This window comes from Sturnira hondurensis, unplaced genomic scaffold (assembly GCF_014824575.4).
Source record: "Sturnira hondurensis isolate 20B ecotype Veracruz unplaced genomic scaffold, ASM1482457v3 Scaffold0014384, whole genome shotgun sequence".
Lineage (NCBI taxonomy): Eukaryota > Metazoa > Chordata > Mammalia > Chiroptera > Phyllostomidae > Sturnira > Sturnira hondurensis.
Genome location: NW_028087015.1, coordinates 41,155,158 through 41,174,959, shown reverse-complemented (window position 1 = coordinate 41,174,959; position 19,802 = coordinate 41,155,158). Strand labels below are relative to the sequence as shown.

Genomic DNA, 19,802 nt, shown 5'->3' with positions numbered 1-19,802 from the left:
TACCCAGCCACGAAAAAGGAATTAGGATACTAGTTTTCCATTTAAAAGCAGCAGACTAGTCGTGCACCCTGGCTGTTTACTGCCTTGTCTCGCTGTGCGCACTGTGCATTCGAAATGGGCTCTTTGCAGTTGCTGGCCAGGCACGACCCCTCGGGCCAAGGTCTCCATTTTTTTGAATGTTTGTACAGTTAGACTTTGGTGCTTGTTTACTGATGTTCAAAAGTGAAGAAGTTATGCCTTTATACCGCTAATTTCTAGTTTGATGAAATGGTCGTGTATGAGGAGAAAAGCTCTGAGCTGTACCTGGATCCCACTCTGTTTGCCCTTCGGGGGTTACTTTTGTTGTTCTTAGGTGCAATGGTACTCTGCCCTCTACTCATGAGTTACATTTGACTTGGTTCCGTGTTCCTTTCCCTCTAGTTCTCACTAATTTCCTCCTTGTTTTTTGGTGTGTGTTGCATAAATTTTGTCACATTTTTGCTACAACTGAATTGCTTTTGAAATTATTTTTTTTCTGATGCAAAATTTGTCTTGTTCTGCTCTAATTTCGTAACTTCTACATTCTCTTAACTATCACCCTGAAGTAGTTAATCATTTTTCCTAAAACATTTGTTTCTTGGGTGAGCTTAAATGTGTATTCTCTGCCCCCCCTTTTCTTCTTTGGTACCATAATTTTTTCTGGCCTGATAATTATTTTGGTCATCCTTGGAGGCCAGGAAGGTCACAGGACGCAGGCCCTGCTTTTGGTCAGTACCATTTTTCCTGGCAGCATGCACTGGCCGAGCGTAGCTGCTTGGCACATGGCGCTAGGGGAATGCACTTGAGAGAACGCTCTGAATCCCCTCCTGCAGTACCTTATTCAGTGGTGGAATATGTGATCTGTTTTGAATAGCCCCAGTTGTTTGTTAAAGCTACTTAGGGTTGAAATTAAATTGAGCAGGGTCTGATGTGAGAGGAGACTGGTTGATTTGTGATGGAGTTCAGGCCTAAATGGATTCTGCTTTAATATTTCCAAGTTTCAGTCGGCCAGTATTACCAATAGTGGGCGTATTTCCCAGTGTTTCATCTACGCAGATAATGGGAAAAGGTTCCTAGTAGGTAAGACAGGGCTTAGAGATTTTGGGGGTTGTGGGACAGATGAGATTGCTACTTCTTTAGATATCAATAAACTAGATCTCAGAAAGAAATTGCTTCTTGAATTGTATTTTCACAGTCAAGTTGATTGCTCTTAATCACGTCTGTTTGGTATTGTTTGGTATTGGAGATTGAAGAAAGCCGTATCAGAAGTAAGAATGTGCTTGATGTCCACAGTTCATTTTCACTATGACTGTAGGGTTTTCTTCCTCACTAATTTCACATCTATTTTAGTGAGGTTTTGGTAGAAGTACAAGGCCCGTCCAGAAGGTATCCAGTCATGTAACACAAAATATAGAAACATTTATTGAAGAAGCTACAAGATACAAGAAACATTGAACATAGGACAGTGACGTTTCAGTCCCCTTCAAAGTAGGCACCTGGGGGTCTCACACAGTTCTCCCTGTCGCCATCAGCTGCTCTGTTGTATTTTCCTGAATTTGATCAATGGTCTGAAATCTCCTCCCTTTCAAAGGTGATGTTAGTTTTGGGAAAAGCCAGAAGTCACAGGGCACCAAGTCTAGGCTGTGGGGTGACTGAGTCACCTGGATGATTTGATGTTTCACAAAAACACCCCGCACGAGATGTAATGCGTGAGGGGGTGCGTTGTCGTGGTGAAGCTGCCCATCACCAGTTGCCCATGGCTGCGGCCTTATGAACCATCTGAACAGTTTCCGCAGAGGAATGTTCAAGCGTAATGCAGAATTTGATGCAGATTCTTTGTTCTTCTCAGTCGTTTTGAATGGGTGGCCACACAGTACACATGCTCACCCAACAGTGTCTGCTGCCCCCACTGAGTAGTGCAGTGAAGTCATCATTGTTCGTGCATGTGCGTTCCAGTCCACTCTCCTTGGCTGCCAGGTTACAGCAATGTTGTGTAAACCGTTCTTGTTACATTAACAATGGCTGGGCTTTTTCCGGACAGGCCTTGTCGTATATCCGGTGCATTCCGTTCCTCTGCCATCTTTCAGGAAGCTGCTATAATTTCTTAGCCATGGATGGTTTTGAGATTAGTTGGACTATATAAAGAGTAGTTAAATTTAGAGTTTCCTTTTATAGTATAGTAGCTTAAAAATGGCACTCTGTGATTCTGAGATAATCCTTCAGGTTACAGCAGGCTGGGCTGCGGTGGGACATTTGCTCATTTGCTTGTGAGATTTGCTTTGTAGAGGCACCGGGAAGGTTAACTAAAGGGTCTGGTCAAACTGGAAGCTGAACCGGTGCAGTGGGTTGAGTGCTGGCCTGCGAATGAAAGGGTCGTTGGTTTGATTCCCAGTCAGGACACAGGCCTGGGTTGTGGGCCAGGTCCCCCCAGTGGGGGGCACATGAGAGGCAACCACACAATGTTATTTCTTTCTTTCTCCCATCCCTTCTCTTTGGAAATAAATAAATAAAATCTTTTTTTTAAAAAAAGAAAGAAAAGGATTGAGAATTAGGACTATAACTTAAACACTTTGAGTCTTACTTAACAAAGACTTTTTTCTCCCATTGTGAAATATCTGTGTAATTTGGCATTGGATTTAACATTATTAGTTAAAATATTTAAGCAAGGTAGCAAATGCTTAAAGAAATTGAAAATAATGAGGAGCTACCCCATCCATTGCTCTGGCCCTCTGGAATGCAGGGCCTGGGGGTGGGGGCAGGAGGGCCCATCACTCATTGTCTTGGCGAGTGTGGTGGGGAGGGAGAGATGTGAGCTTGCTGAAACCTCTGAACCTGGTCTGTAAGGTTCTCCTTGTTGGCGGTTTGCAAGGATGGTGAGGCGCAGCTCCATCCCAAATTCCAGATGAAGCTGGAAAGCCAGGTAAGATTGGCCTGAGAAAAATTCTTTGTTTAAGATGATTTTTTTAAAGATTTTATTTATTTATTTTTAGAGAGAAGGCAAGGGAGGGAGAAACAGGGAAAGTGAAAGAAGGGAATGTGTGGTTGCCTCTCACACGCCCCCTACTGGGGACCTGCAACACAGGCATGTGCCCTGACTGGGAATCGAACCCGCGATGCTTTGGTCAGCAGGCCCATGCTCAATCCACTGCGCCACACTAGCCAGGCTAGATAATGTTTGACACACAAGAAGTTCAGAGTATTAGTACTGAGTTTTGAACTTAGAAAGAGTAAAAAATACTGTAACAATCTGCTAGGGCTGCCAAAACAAAATGCTGCTGACTGCATAGCGTTAACAACAGAATTTCATTTTCTTACCGTCTGGAGTCTAAAGCCTGACTGAGATCAAGGTGGCAGCAGGTTGGGTTCCTTCTGAGGCCCCGCAGCTCAACTCGCAGTGTCCCTTGTGTGCCCCTGGGGTCTCTGCGTGTCCAGATTTCCTCTCACAGGGACACTCAGGAGGGGTTTGGGACTGCCTGAATGGTCTCATTTTAACCCAGTCCCCTCTCTGCAGGCCCTGTCTCCAAATACTGTCGCATTCTGAGGTATGAGGGGTTTCAGTATATAAAGTTTGGGAGAGACATATGTCAGCCCATAACAAATGCAAATAACGAAGGACGGATTTCTTGTTGTCATTACTGTAATCTCAGCTGGTAATGATCCAGATTGCCCAGGGAGAGCTCTCCGATAACGGTCTTACACACTGCGTTCTAATTTCAAAGAGACCATTTTCTTCCTGTAAAGCTAAAACCCTAAATCACATACTTAAAATTAATTTTTTTTGGTAAAGTGATACATGTATGTTTTAAGAGGTCAAATAGTGCTAAGAGATGCGTTTGTAAAACAGAATTCCCTATCCCCACTGTCCGCTGTTTCTTCCCCATCAGGTGCCCAGCAGGGGGCGCATGAGAGGCAACCACACATGGATGTTTCTCTTCCTCTCTCCCTCCCTTCCCCTCTCTAAAAATAAATAAATAAAATCTTTAAAAAAAAAACCCTCCACATTTCTAATTACTATATTCATGTGTACAAGCCGTCTCTTAGTTCTTATTGACAGGCTTTTTTTGCTGACTTCCTGTTATGGTAGTTGAGGATACTCTCTTATACCTTTCCTCTCCCCTTCATTCTCCTAATGACCTTATATTGTTCTTTGAAAATCCGTATTCTATGTTTTCAGAATTGTGACTGTATAAAAACTGTTTGGGGAGCCAATGTCATGACTATATTTTCTATAGAACTTTTAATTTTCCTTGAGTTCTTACCTCAGTTTTCATTGGTTTAGTTTTCTTTGCACCTAAATTTCAATTCCCCACATCTTCACATGTCTCTGTACATTCCGTCAGTATTCCACACTTCCAGACCTGGAAGACTCCCTGTTTCTCCCCACGGGAGTAACCATCTGGGCTTCCCTGGAATGTTTCTCTGTGGATCTGTTGTCTTCTGGGCCTTCAGCGAATGTGTTAACCTAGGGCTTCACTCCATTTCCGTATTAGGGATCCTGTTAGTTTTTCTCCTGTAGTGGGTACCCTCTTCTTGGTTCTGGAGAAAGGGTGAGAGTTTTGGAGACTTTGCCTCTATAGAAAGGTCTAAATTCTATTACCCTTGGATGTCAGGGCATTGCATTCAAAATTAAAAGATAATCACTTAATTTTTTTTCTTACGTTAAAAAATGGAAACTGCATGCCCACAAACCCCGTTTTCAGAGGCTCACAGGGTCGCGGGCAGGGAGGCCTGCTGCTGCGCCAGGGGTCGTGGGGGGGCGGAGCTCGTCCGTATCTGCCGGTGATGGTGGGGACACCAGGATCCACTCGTGGTAAAGTCTGTAGAACTGCACACCGAGAGAGAAAATACATGTGTGATTCAATTTGTATGTGTGATGTTATAGTTTTAAAAGTGAAAAATAAACGAAGAGAATTTAAAAGTGCAAAACAGAAGGCCCTGTCTCGCCTTTCTCCCTTAGCCTTCCAGCTTCCTGGAAGGAACTGGTCTTACTAGTTTCCTCTGTGTTCTCCCACCTAATTGCTCATGTTAACACGGGCAAGTCAGGTGGAGGCGAAAGGAAGTTACATTTGCTCACACATTTTCTGAGAGTGCTGGGATTGCCACTCTTAGAACATGTCTGCGTAAGTAACCGGCAGGCCTGGTACTAACTCCTTGAAATGCTCCCCCCGCAGTTGGCAAGCACGAGCTGACCGGGCACAAAGTTGCTGTGAAGATACTCAATCGGCAGAAGATCCGCAGCCTCGATGTGGTGGGAAAGATCCGCAGAGAAATCCAGAACCTCAAGCTTTTCAGGCATCCTCATATTATTAAACTGTAAGCTCTGATTTTATTAAATACAGTCCTGTCATTTTTTTCATCATTTTTGTTGCCTAATTACTATGAGAAGTGAGAAAGATGACTGTCTTTTTCTTCATCTGTTCTTGAGGATTTTGAAGTTGCTTCCTGTCCGTGTGTTTGTCTAACCCGTGTCACTTAGGCCTGTGTCCCTCTCTGCCCTTGTGCTCCTCAGCAGTTACCTTCCCGCGCTGTCTTGTGCCGTGCACCTGTGCCCTCCTGATGGAGAGCGTGCAGTGCCCCGTGTGCCGCAGAGCCGGCAGCGGTTTGCTAGGACAACATCCACACGTCAGTGAGCCTCACTAGACTTAACGCAGCGGGAAGGGTTTCTCCCATGTCGCGTACATCTGATCAAACAAGTAACTGTTTAGAAGACCAGGAATCCAGGATTTCAGAGGGGCAGTGACATTACTGTTGTTTTACAGTTGCCAGCTGTAGAGTTTTCAGATGATTTGTTTACTGCTTAGCTTTGTTCTACAGACTGTACGTTGAAACTGCTGTGACCTTTGTGCTGAACTGGCTGAGTCCAGATTGGTTTCCCTCTCACCTCTTCTCATTTATTGAGGGGCTGTGGCTTTAGATACCACCCATATGCTGGTGACCCCTGAACATCCACCTCCGCTTCAAACCCTCTTCTCGTAACTCCAGGCTCGGGCCCACTGCCTGCTTTAGTCCTCCACGTGGGTGTCCACGAAGCCCAAGAAATGCCACGCGGCTCAAACTGAGCTCTCTGTTACCCTCCCAGACCTGCCCTCCCCACAGTTTTCACCATCTCGGAGAATGTCCAGCTCCTCAGGGTGGAAGCTTAACTTCCCCGTTGCTCTCACTTCCCACCCTCCGTCCCATTTCTTCCTTCCAGCTCCTTCGTAGCCATCGGCCTGGTCCGAGTTGCCTCCAGGTTGCGCAGGGACTGCTGCCGCAGCTCCTGCGTCCACCTGGACCGTCTGCGGTCAGTTCTTCATGATGCTGCTGCAGCTAAGGTGTGACGAGGCCAGACCACACGCCTGCTTTGTTTGCACCCTTCATGTCCCTTAGAGTAAGAGCCGCAGCTCCATCACGGCTTGTGAGGTTCTCTGTCCTTGGGTCTCCCGTTACCTCTTCGACGCCACATCTGTTTCTCCGTCCCAGCTCACCCAGCCGGCCTCTTCCCGTTGCTTAAAACATGCCAGGCAGGCTTCCACCAGGGGTGGGGGGTCCCTTTGTGCTGGCTGCTCCCTCTGCCTGGGTCACCTTCTTCCTAGACAGTGGCACAGTTTACTCCCTGACTTCCACGAGGCTCTGCTCAGATACTGCTCTGTCTGAGAGGCCTGCCTTGAGCACTCCATGGGAAAGATTACCCTTAGTTTGCTCTCTTCCTCCTCCTAGCATGTTCTACCACGTGACCTGTTGCCTGTTCATTTAATGTTTGTTTCCTGGCTTCTAGAACATGAACTCCAGGAGGGCAGAAAAGTTTTATTTCCTGCAGTTTTCCCGGCTTTTAGTGCACTACCTGGAATACTGTAGGCACTTAGGAAACATTTATTGAATGAATGAACATGCATGTTTTAACGTTGGCAGGCAATGTTTTCTCTCACCAGGTACCAGGTCATCAGTACACCTTCTGACATTTTCATGGTGATGGAATATGTCTCAGGAGGAGAGCTATTTGATTATATCTGTAAAAATGGAAGGGTAAGCAGCTCTGATTTAATCCTGTATCTGTTTTGTAACTCTCCTTGTCCCTTACCAGCTTTAAGATACTGGAAAGCAATTTTGTTAAGAGGTCTATTTAATAGTCTTTTCCCTTAGTCATATATTTGTCTGGAATCATAGATTAGTAGAGCTAGTGAGGACCTCGTAGATTACTTCCTGAGTTCACACAGATGTGGGAAGGGAGACCACAGCGTGTGCAGGTGCTCAAGGTCACGTGATTTATTCATGACAGAGTTGTAACGAGATCCCAGGACTCATGGTCCTCAGACTCCAGGCTTTGGGGCCTACAAATGCTTTTAATATATGTCTTGAAGTATTTGTAATCCTTATGAAATGTCCTTAAATACTTACAGAGCTAGGCCTTGCTGGTTAACCCTACCACATTTAAGTTGCATTCGTTTCTTGGTTTCAGAAATCTGATGTACCTGAAGTAGTAAGAACAGGCTCCACTCAGGAAGCAGGAATTAGACTTAAAGAATTTAGAGCTGGAAGGAGCTTTAGAAGACATTTGAGCAGTGTCTTCGGTTACAGATACAAACCCCGCACACCGCCCTCGCCCACACGTGTCTCACACCCAGGTTGCATGGCGCGCAGAAGCGTCTCACGGGAAGAGCCGTGTCCAGAACTGCGAACCCTTTGTGTTTCCTCCCCAGTCTCAAGGTCTCTGCGTCCTTCATTCATTCATCCTCTGTAGCATACGTTTACCTTCCCCGAACTCAGCTCAGTATTCAAGTTCATTTTGATTAGCCAGTTCTTACCATGGTTCATTTAAGCTGTAGACACTGTGCTTCTCTGTTCACTGTGCAGCCTCCCCTTCCCGCCCCTCCATCCCTTTCTGCCTGGAGAAAATGGGAGTAGGCACACGTTGAAGTGGCATCTTCGTTTTCTATTTTCATTTTTTTGGTCAGTGTGCTTTATGGGAATTTTCATCAGTTTTTGTCTGTTGCTTATTAAAATTTCAGTTGTCATTTTTCTATTTGAAAGATCTTGCTTCCTGAAAATTTCTTTCTTTAAATAGCCTGTTTTTTCCCTCCACAAATGTGATACTCTTATCTGTCTGAAAATGACAACGAAATTTTTTCTTGTGTTCCCTGCACTGTTTCTGTACGCTCTGTGCTCCCTGTCTCGTTACGTTGCTGCTGTTTGCCTTTATCCGTCTTTGTCTTCTGTGCATTGGCCCCTCGTTCACTGTCCCTTCATTGGAGAGTGAGGTACCAAAGGCCAAGCTCATGCGGGTGGAGCTTACTGATTGGTGGGCCTCCCCGTAGGTGGATTAGGGACGGCCTGGCCGTCGTGTTTGGGCACACCGGATGTCAGAGATCACGAATGCCTTTCCTTGGATCAGATAGTTGCTCCAGACCAAGCCTGCGGGTCTCCCTGAGAGCGCCCGCTTAGCTGCCAGCCCCTGAGTGGGGTGGGGGCTGCAGGGGGCCCCTGGTTAGTATGTCGGCTTTCCCTTAATCCCCCTGTTTTCCTCTGGCGCCTCATGCCCGCCTTGGAGTCCTTGAGGACGGAGCTGGGTCAGCCTCACTGAAGAGTAAATGATGGTCTTCCCTAGCAGAGGGGAGTGGAAAATTTCCTCCTTCAACTGGTTGTCAGCTCACCTCATGCTTCTACCTTGAAAAATTCCCAGGACTTCCACCTTCTTGAGTTTTCTAGGGTTCTGTGCAGAGGCAGGTTCGTGGCTGCTTTGCATCCCTGTAGGCTTGGGGTCAGGAGTCTTCTGGCCGGTGAAGTGTTTATCACTGTGCATCCACTCTCCAGTCTGGCTCCTCTTGATATGCTGTCTCCTCTTTGGTTCTTTTTGTCCTTATCTAATGGTGTCACTTCAGTAATAGTTCAAGGAGCGGAGACAGACGGTTCAGCCTGCCGTGTGTAACCAGCAGTGGGCTTTGTCTTTTCTAACCTTCCGTCGCAGTTTCCGCCTTCATCCTTTGTGCTGTGTTTATTATTAATGTAGTATAATCTTCATTTTTGTAGCCTGTCTACTTGTTTTACCACTTACATTTTGTTTAATCAGTTACGTTTTCTTCTCTTTCACATTTAGAACACATTCTTTCTTTCATTTAGTGTATTTGATATAAAGTATTAAAAATGAACCTACATTTCTTCTACAAATAAAGGTGTTAGATTGCTAATGCAGTGGTATTTTTTCAGAGGAAGGATATCTCATAGTACTTCGGTAGTTTTAATTTTGCATTGAAAAATCATTTCATCTTTTCTCCCAGATTGTCCATGTCATTTCAGGTACAAAAGTCTGCTCTGAGAATGCTAATTTGTGGTCTGTGTCACAGAATTGTGTATTAGACTCCTTCACCTAAAGGATTAATAGCTTTTTATTAAGTATGACTTGTTAGGGGCAAGCATGTCTAAGTAATGACTATGGAAAAAACATAAAGAAATACAGAAATACAGATAAATGGAAAGAGAACTTTATTTTATTTTTATCCTTGCCTGAGGACGTTTTTTCATCGCTTTTAGAGAGAGCGTATGGGGGAGGGGAGCCAGACAGACAGACATTGATATGACAGAGAAACATTGTCTGGGGTTGCCTTCTCGTACCCACCCAGGGCAGGGCCTGCGCCCGCGTCCGGGCCGGGTGCCCCGATGGGGATCGAGCCTGTAGATGGTGCTCCAACCTTCTGAGCCACACCGGCCAGGCTGGAGAAAGAGTTTGTGAAAGAGTATTTTTAAAAATGTATCTGTAGGAAAATGGAGACAACTGTCCTTGACCAACAATAAAAAAAGAATTAAAAATAATATAAATATTGAGCTAAAAATGTATTTGCAGCATAATTTTTTCAGTAAGCAGATTAGAGATAAAGGCTTTTATATTTTTGTAAAATAAATGAAATTAGGGTTTTTCTTTTGTTAAAATTAAAATGTCTTTTATTTCAGAACATAAAATAAGATGGTTGCTTGCTAATTTATTAGCAGTGCTTAAATGTTGATTCCTCATGTAGCTTAAAATAGTGTCCCTACCACAACCTAACTCTCTGTGTCCTACCCTGCTTTATTTTTCTCCAGAGCACTATCACCCATTTATTTGTCAATTTTTATCAACTGTATTAGGTCCTTTTTTTATTGCTATATATATTAGACACTGTGCGGCATAGTGACAATGAAACGTTTTGAACTTGTGGGAGGAAGCATGCCTAGTTTTAAGCAGAACTTGGCATGATTTGAACTGGCTGGTGAGATGGGAAGGAGTGCAGGCTGGGACCCTACCCCCAGGGGAGCACTGACGTTAGCGGGCTGGGCTGCTGCTTTCGGTTCCAGGACCCTCTGAGCACTGCTGTCCAGGCTGCCTGTCCCTCCTGAGCATTGCAAAAGGATCTTACCAGCGAGGTTCATTTGGAAGGCTTCATGCATTCATACAGTTTTATAGCTTGGAGAATTATAGGTAGAAGAATTTCTTTTGAAAGATACACCTTTAAGATGTCTCTCTACTTTTTTCAGCTGGATGAAAAAGAAAGTCGACGTCTGTTCCAACAAATCCTCTCTGGCGTGGATTACTGCCACAGGCACATGGTGGTCCACAGGGACCTGAAACCGGAAAATGTCCTGCTGGACGCGCACATGAACGCAAAGATAGCTGACTTTGGTGAGGGGTTTTACCGTTTCCTCTGTTCACTGTGTTTAACGGACGTGGGTCCTCAGATGACGTTTACTTTTGGGTAATGGACGGAGTTTCTCAGACTAGTGTATCTTTGCCGTTCTGTTCACGAGCACATATACGAAGGAGAAACTAAGGAATTCTCCTTTCTTAGCTGTGTGTCTTTCAAATTGAGTTTTGTGACAGTAAGTAAACCATGTAAGTTGGTGGCAGTAGAGACATTATGTGACAGAGCCTGTTTGTTACATGTGAAGGAAGAGTTAGCGGCCTATTACCAGTGTGTCCTTTTGGTCAGTTACGGAGCGAGAGGAAAGAGCCTGGGATGGAGTTATGCAAGCGTGGAGAGCCAGAAGGTAAACTATATGAATAAAATTATTTTAGGAAAACAAGGTGTTTTTCATTTTATTTATTTACTTTTTAGAGAGAGAGGAAGGGAGGGAGATAGAAAGGGAGAGAAATATGGACATGTGAGAGAAACATCAGTCAGTTGGCTCTCACACGCCCCCAACTGGAGACCTGGCTCACAACCCAGGCATGTGCCCTGACTGGGAATTGAACCCATGACCTTTTGGTTTCCAGGCTGGCACTCAGTCCACTGAGCTACACCAGCCAGGGCAAAGAAAAGGTATTTTAAATGATAGAAAACCAATTTCAACTTGAGAGAAACATAATTTCAGCTTGAGGAACATTATTTGGATCATCAGAGTGAATTTACTTTCCTTTTATGTCTTACCTAAATTGCCGTCAACGTTATTAAATCTGAGTGAAAAATGAGTCTCTGCAACTTTCTGTTGCTTCAGTTCCACTCAGAGGAGAGTCTTGTATTCTCCTCAGCTTTGAATGTGTGTGTGTTTCAGTGTCTGGAGGCTCACTGAGCAGGGCCAGGAGCCCTACGCTGTTATTTTTTGGGTTGGTTTTGTTCTTGGGTAGTTCACTACATTATCTGACTCTCTCGTACCGCAACTGTGATAATTATTTTTATACAGGACATTTTTGAGAAGGCAGAGGTGTCTTTTTGGAGCAAAACTACGAGGAAACTTTGATTTCCGAAATTATTGTATCTTATTAAAGAATCAGAACAGGGGTTAAGAGAAACTTTTGATTCTTCTACTTCTCTGTTCTACATTTTTCCTTAGTAATTTCTGTACTAATGAAATTTAAACATCAAGTTTATTCTAGTAAGCACAGTAACTAATAGCTTAATACATACACATTAAACTCCCAAAATGCACTAATTTTAAATGTTGAAATACATGACAGACTTTAGGGCATAGTGGCAAAATATTTGGGAACGGTAAAAACTATACATTTTGTTAGAGCAAAGAATAAAATGATTTCTTTCCTTCATGCAAACTCACTTGTATTGTTTAATGGAGTTTTGCTTTTATTTTTGTCCTTGGGAGATCTTGAGTAGTTGATTTTGTGCATTTTCAGGTCTTTCAAACATGATGTCAGACGGTGAATTTTTAAGAACGAGCTGTGGCTCCCCCAACTATGCTGCACCGGAAGTAATTTCAGGAAGGTAGGATCTGACGCTCCCCGCCCTGGATCCGCTCGTAATGGTCGTGTTTGCCTGGCTTTGGTAGTCTGTGGTGCCTGCAGTGTTTAATTCTGATGAGAGGAGAGAGACTTAAGGCTTATTCTTTTCTTATCCAGAAAATGTTCTGTTTTAAGAATAAGACATTGTAGTTAAGGACTCCATTTATGGAGGAAAATGTTGGTATGTGAAGTCAGTATTATATTAAAGTAGTTAGATGAGAATACTTATTTTCCTGGTGGAAGAAACTGAAGCTGTCATAATAGTGAGTTTTAAAGATAGGTACCACATTAAAAACTTGAATGATACAGAATTATCTAATAGCTAGAATGGCTTATTGTTTACTTATATGAAGAATTAAAAGTATAATGTGTACCTTTTTTTTCAAATAGATGGTATTTTATAGTAGCTTAAGGTTTTATGCTAAGGGTCTTGGAGAATTGGACTCAAGTATTAATAAAATCTTCAGACCTCATTCATTTTGAATTTTCATTTAAAAAATCTTTTAGAGACTGTAAAATTAATTTTTAAAAATCTGTCCTCTCAATTTGCTAACCTAGTGTTTGAGAAGATGAGAATCTTTGTTAAGGTACAGCTTTTTGAATAGTTTAGACAACAGGGAAATTTAAATTTTTTAAGAGTAATTGTTCACTGTACCGCTGAAATTCAAAACAGAATGTTGATATTGTTTGCTAGTTTTTAATAATTAACTTTTATTTAAAACGTGGTTCTTTGTTTGAGTTTTCCACATCCCGACTAATTCGCAGAATCAATATTACAGTGCTTTCCCTCCATGACCATCAGCTCGCTTGCCTGACCCTCTTGGGGAAGTACTTCTGGCAGGTCATTGCCATGGATAAGGCGGAGGCATCCTAAATGTAGATTTATCGCGTTTCATCATTTTATATTAATGTTTAAAATGCTATGAATAAATATTTCATTTGTATTGTCTCAGTTCTTTAGGGAAAAAAACAATTCAGGACCCTGGATCCTGGGGGCAGGGTTAAATAAATAGAAATAAGTTATTGTGGTTACGCATTTATGCAGCGGGCCATGACTGAAGTCGGATTTTCTTGCTTTACATAAGCCTTTATGTAAGGTTGTATGAACGGAAACTTACTTTCAAAACAGTGCCTATTGATCAGTAGAACAATGTATTTGACAATTTAAGCAGGTTCTTTCTCTGAAGCCCAGCTTTGAATGGGTTGTCTAACAGTTGGCAACTAGAATAGTCAGTTGGCCACAGTGTATTGCAAACAGTCGTCCACAAACCAGTTCGCTTGGCTACCTTCCCCAGCCTGCGGCGAAGGTCATTTCCTCCCTCCTCTGGAACCAGACTGTGAGGGTTTTAAACTCAGTGATAATACTTCTGTTCAAGGTTTGGCCTTATTGGTCGGATCTCACGAGAACTGTGTAAGGTGGTGAGGACAGAAGTTTAGCTATAGTCTATAACTTTAAAAAGTTCTTCTGTTTTCAAAGAAAATACTGATAGAATTAGTATAAAATCTTTATATGTAGTATTCAGCAGTGATTACACAAACTGTATTCTGACTACTAATTATAAGGGGGACCCGAAAAACCCAGAATCTATTTATAAAATTTGTGTATTTATTCTAACATGCTTAAACCTCAGTCACCTTCAAAGTGCTCTCTGTGTCATGCAATGTGCCCACCGAGACGGTTCCCATTGCTCAAAGCAGTTTTTGAACCCGTCAATTATGATGCCTTTTACTGCTGCTGTTTTCTGCTTCACCTCTTCCACATCAGCAAAATGTTTCTCTTTGAGGACTTTTTTCATGGGGGATGGGGGGGAAAAAGTTGCTTGCGGGGGTGGGGTGGAGATTGGGTGAATAGGGAGGGCAGGGCATTGGGGTCAGGCTGTTTTGGGTCCCAAACTGCCGAACACAGCTTGGTGTCAGCAGGCATGCTTGTGAATCACCCATCATGAAATGGGCAGGTGTGTTGAAAGAGTCTTCAAGAGAAATTCCCTGAAGCTGAACGAAGGCAGCCTCTCACTGCAGTGCGAGCAGGTGCAGTGATACAGATGGGTTCCTAGAACACTCACCTAAGTGGGGAAGCCTATATTCCCAGGGGCCCACCCTCCAGAAGATAATTCCAGTTTTGGGGGGGTTCCCCCTTGTACTTACTCAGTATCCGTTCTTAAGATTTTTGCACCATGTTTGACTCTTAAGTGGGTGATGAGCATTTAACCCGGTGGGTGTTCACTGTTGCAGATTGTATGCCGGCCCGGAGGTAGACATATGGAGCAGTGGGGTCATCCTCTATGCCCTACTGTGTGGAACCCTGCCATTTGACGATGACCACGTGCCAACCCTTTTTAAGAAGATATGTGATGGCATCTTTTACACCCCCCAGTATTTAAACCCTTCTGTGATCAGCCTCCTGAAACATATGCTGCAGGTGGACCCCATGAAGAGGGCCACAGTCAAAGACATCAGGTAGTAAAGCCGCTGGGGGGTGACCAGATCCGATGGGATCGGTGATGTGAGTGAAGTGAAAGGAGAAGTTGGAGGACAGCATGTGCTATCTTTATGTTAAAAATTGTGTATAGACCCATTTATTTACTTTGTGATTTAAAAATACACACTGTACTGGCGACCTTGGGGAAGTAAAGTTGGTAGGAGGGAGGGTTCGCACTTCTTACTTACGCATTTGTTTTGAAATTATAATGATGAGCATTACATTACTTTTTAAATTAAAAACTAACTAATAAAAAAAGGACACTGGAAGGCTATTCGATTTTTATAGTGGTTCTCTAAGCTGTTCTCGAGTGTGCTTCATGTCTGACTTTTAATGTATTCCCATCAGGATTAATACTTTTCAGTAGTGAATTTACATGTAGCTATTTCAGTTCTGATCTTATGAATTATATTTTCTCTTTTTGTTCATCTCAAGGAATGAGGACATTTTAATAGTCATTGACATGTATTTTTTGTAGTAGTAGACATTGAATCACATGTGATATTGCTGTTTTGTAGGTAAAAAGTCTGTCAACATGGCAATTTTCATATGGTTCAAACTAATAGCTTAAATAAGGTATTAGTGATGGTGACATCACGAAAGTGATGGTGACAAATTTACTTCTCAAATTTTAAAAATATATTTCATTTTATTTATTTTTAGAGAGAGGGGAAGGGAGGGAGAAAGAGGAAAAGAAACATTGATGTGCAAGAGAAACATCGATTGGTTGCCTCTGGTATGTGCCCCAACCAGGGACCAGATCCACAACCCAGGCATGTGCTATGACTGGGAATCGAACTGGCGACCTTTCTCTTTGCAGGAAAATGCCCAACTAACTGAGCCACAGAGGTCAGGGCTGGGTGAGCCATTTCTGACTTTTAAAATTCCCTGCAAGCAATGTTTCTTCTACCATTCTGTTCCCCTGCACCCCATGGGAATTTCTCTTTGGGGAAGTGTCACTAGATGACAGAGTTCTCCAAGATGGAGGGACAAGGAAGGAGGAAGTCAGGTGTAGATCTGGGATAGGAAACGGAATCGTTAGGGGGATGGGAAGGAGGAAAGGTCACATGGGCACACGGCGCTTGAGTCTTCTCCCTCTGCTTGGCGTGCTGCAGACCCGCCAAAATGGGCCACGGAGCTCGGGCCGTGGTCTTACCAGCTGACGAACGGGACAGATCACGTTCTGAAATTTACACTGAAATATCTGAGTGAGAGATGCTTTTTCTTGTTAACATATTTTTACAATTTAAATGTAATCTAAAGTATCTACATTTCTTTTCCTATTTCTACAGCAATGCCTTCTCCCTCTTGAAATCAGAGGGAGGCAGCAGCATTTCCTCTGGTATATACAAAGAAATGTGGGCCAGAAAGTCTCAGTTTAAGAAAAATGACAATATAGTATGAATATAAATATAAATGAATTTATATCCTCAGTTCTCCAAACCGTTACTTTCAGTCTCATCTCTACTCACAATCCTTCTCCTGGCCCTGCCTTTTTCTCTCAGGGAACACGAATGGTTTAAGCAGGATCTTCCAAAATACCTCTTTCCCGAGGACCCATCATATAGTTCAACCATGATTGATGACGAAGCCTTAAAAGAAGTGTGTGAGAAATTCGAGTGCTCCGAAGAGGAGGTCCTCAGCTGCCTCTATAACAGGAATCACCAGGACCCTTTGGCAGTCGCCTACCACCTCATCATCGATAACAGGAGGATAATGAATGAGGCCAAGGACTTTTACCTGGCGACAAGCCCGCCTGATTCTTTTCTCGATGATCACCATTTGACTCGGCCCCATCCGGAAAGAGTGCCCTTCTTGGTGGCCGAAACACCGAGGGCACGCCATACCCTTGATGAATTAAATCCACAAAAATCCAAACACCAAGGTGTAAGGAAAGCGAAATGGCACTTGGGAATTAGAAGTCAGAGTCGACCAAGTGATATCATGGCAGAAGTCTGTAGAGCAATTAAACAACTGGATTACGAATGGAAGGTAGGAAGGAAAGCGCATTCTGACTATTATTAATGAGTACATTTGTAAACCTGTAGTGTTCTCTAGAAGAATAGCTTTTGACGTGGTCTTTGTCCGCACGATACTCTAGGTTGTAAACCCGTACTATTTGCGAGTTCGAAGAAAGAATCCTGTGACAAGTACGTACTCCAAAATGAGCCTACAGTTATACCAAGTGGATAGTCGAACGTATTTATTGGATTTCCGAAGTATTGATGGTATGTACGTCACAAAACACCACAGAGGCATATTAGACTTTGTTACCTAACTTGGCTTTTTAGTCTTTGATTTTTTTGAAGCTTCTTGAATTGTTCTTAGTAACTCAGTAGTAAAAGAATGTAAAATGTGAGATTTTTATGCCTTTGTAATGTCAACATCTATTAAGTCTTGTTATTCTTGTAATCTTAGAGCATGTTGACTTTTAAGATTATCTTGTAGAGTCCTTAAAGCCAGGTGCAGTCTGGTCCTAAAGTGATAGTTTTTGCCACATTTCTGTTTTTTGGATGTGGTTCGTTCTGACAAGATCAGATGTTTTATTTAGAAATAATCATTGATTTTTCTGTAAGTTTTCATTAAGTAATCTTTTTCATTTAAGGATTAAAGGATAGTTATTAGCTTTTAGAGTTGAGTGAAAAGGCACTGTAAGTAGATTTGATGAGTAGCTCACAGGACAGGGAACTATTTGCCGAGTAGAGTTTCTTGCAGGCACTTAAGAGAGACCTGTTGGGAGGGGCTTCTGGTGGTTTTTCTCCCCTGAACCAGCCCTTTCCTCCCAGCCTGACAGTAGAGACATAATCAGAGACGGCATCTTTTAGCATTTTTGTTAGTTACATGATTCCAACTTTATTTACCTTTCAAAAAGTGTGCTTAAATGTTTATGGCTTTTCTTCATTGGCCAGATCCATTAAGTTAAAATGACATGTTGTCATTTTTGTTCATCTGAGATTGTATGCAGTTGTCAGGTGAGAGTCATGCAGGAACTTTCTATCTTCTCTGTAAACTCAGAGATGGTGTCCACATAGTGTCAGGAGACAGGTGAGTTGTGATGTGCTGGCCAAACCGGTTTGTCTGCTCATCTTTATGTCCGGAGGGTGTTTATCTGCCAGCCTGTTCTGCTGCGGTCTGAGATACCGACGGGTTTTACTTCTCTCACTGTATTTGGATCAGATTCTCAACCTCAGCACCTGTGTTTACCAATGCAGTGACCATTTATGGTTTTTGTATTGTGTTCCTAACTTTAGTTTTTTCTTGCTTTTGTCCATTGCCATGATTTTGGTGCGTTGTTGCTCTTTTATGAGATCTTTAATCAAATACGAAGAGAAAATGGAGAGTGAAAAGCTCCAAGATGAGAGTTAGGAGATCTGGGTTCTCTGTTTATTTGTTACCTATGGGAAGTCACTTAACTTTTGGGGGTGTCTTCTCATATTGAAAAAACAAGGAGTCAGATGAGGTGATTTCCAAAATATCTTCAAAGAGTGCATTTATTCTGTGCATTTTATTTTAGAGGGGTTAATTTTTATTGCTAGGGAATGATGTTTATTAAGCCACAAGTTATTAGTTTATTGGGCTCTTAATCTTGGATTGCAAGATTGATGAGTAGCTATGTACTGTACCCAATCTTGATTAGCCATCAGGAGAATACATGTTGTGTGTAAAAAAGGTGAGTAAGTCCTGGCTGGTGTAGCTCAGTGGATTGAGCGTGGGCCTGTGAACCAAAGGATCGTGATTTGATTCCCAGTCAGAGCACATGCCTGGGTTGCAGGCCAGTTCGCAGCAGGGGACTCATGAGAGGCAACTATACATTGATATTTCTCTCCCTCTCTCCTTCCCTTCCCCTCTAAGATAAATAAATAAATAATTTAAAAAAAGACAGTAAAAGAGCCCTGGCTGATGTAGCTCAGTGGATTGAGCGCGGGCCTGTGAACCACACGATCGCGGTTCAATTCCCAGTCAGGGCACATGCCTGGGTTGTAGGCCAGTTCCCAGCAGGGGACTCACAAGAGGCAACCATACATTGATGTTTCTTTCCTTCTCTCTTTCCCTTCCCCTCTAAAGATGAATAAATAAAATCTATAAAAAATAAGTAAAATTTTTTTAAAGGTGAGTAATTTCACACAGGTGCTTTTCCTCTGTTTGAGAAAGTATTCAGAATAGACATGCTCTTGTTGACTAGTAAGTGGCCACAGTCAGAAAAGAAAATGAAATGTTATTAAAAATCTTTTGTAGTGGGTATAACGGATTATAATAAAGTGAATTTTTTTTTACCCAGATGAAATTACTGAAGCCAAGTCAGGGACTGCTACACCACAGAGGTCGGGATCAGTTAGCAACTATCGATCTTGCCAAAGGAATGATTCAGATGCTGAGGCTCAAGGAAAACCCTCAGAAGCTTCTCTTACCTCATCCGTGACCTCACTTGACTCTTCTCCTGTTGACTTAACTCCAAGACCCGGAAGTCACACCATAGAATTTTTTGAGATGTGCGCGAATCTAATTAAAATTCTTGCACAGTAAACCTAAAACTGCTTATTTCTTTGATAGCAATAAGCATGTATAATAAATCATAGCCAAATGCTTCCATTTATAATCAAGTTATACATTATTATAACTGAAGGTTGGCCTTTCGGAATGTGTTTTGCACACGGATTGGAACGTGATCAACAGTTCACATCCTAATGCAAAAAATCCTGTGCAAAAATGAATTAAGATAATTTTGTTCTTTGTTCAGTAGGCATATAGCATAATATAATATACACAATGAATTATAAGTCTCTCAGGCTCACTTGATTTTTGGCTATTTTATATTTAGTTGTACACAGGGCTTTGTAGAATATTAATTTACCATAAAGGCCTTCATATATTATTACACGTTGTGTTATAAATTTGCTTCATAAACTTACTCAATAAATATTTGCCTAGAATCCTCAGAGAATTTTAGAGGTGAGTTTTGTTTTCTAGGCTCGTTAACGTAAGTAGCAGGTACCTTGCCATGGTAGGGGCAGTGTGGTGACTGGCTCTTCCGTGTCCCTCCTCAGTGTGCTGCAGTCCGTGGTAAGTCACATCGAAGCTGTTCAGACCGGTGACAGTTCTTTCTTCACTTCGCTGAGTCAAAAA

General features: G+C 42.6%; 1 protein-coding gene across 2 annotated transcripts in view; it reads left to right on the top strand.

Moving 5' to 3' along the window:
- PRKAA1 (protein kinase AMP-activated catalytic subunit alpha 1) overlaps window positions 1–19,802 on the top strand; it is a 31,480-nt gene extending 11,678 nt beyond the window's left edge. Inside the window, exons 2-9 of one of the 2 annotated variants that reach the window (XM_037063225.1) lie at window positions 5,190–5,331; window positions 6,930–7,023; window positions 10,504–10,648; window positions 12,095–12,182; window positions 14,432–14,656; window positions 16,184–16,670; window positions 16,780–16,906; window positions 18,958–19,802. In XM_037063225.1, coding sequence (XP_036919120.1) covers window positions 5,190–5,331; window positions 6,930–7,023; window positions 10,504–10,648; window positions 12,095–12,182; window positions 14,432–14,656; window positions 16,184–16,670; window positions 16,780–16,906; window positions 18,958–19,202 — 1,553 coding nt within the window. In that variant the 3' untranslated portion in view covers window positions 19,203–19,802. Of the gene's footprint in view, window positions 1–5,189; window positions 5,332–6,929; window positions 7,024–10,503; window positions 10,649–12,094; window positions 12,183–14,431; window positions 14,657–16,183; window positions 16,671–16,779; window positions 16,907–18,957 lie in introns of those variants that run through there. The other variant, XM_037063226.1, reaches the window with a different exon arrangement.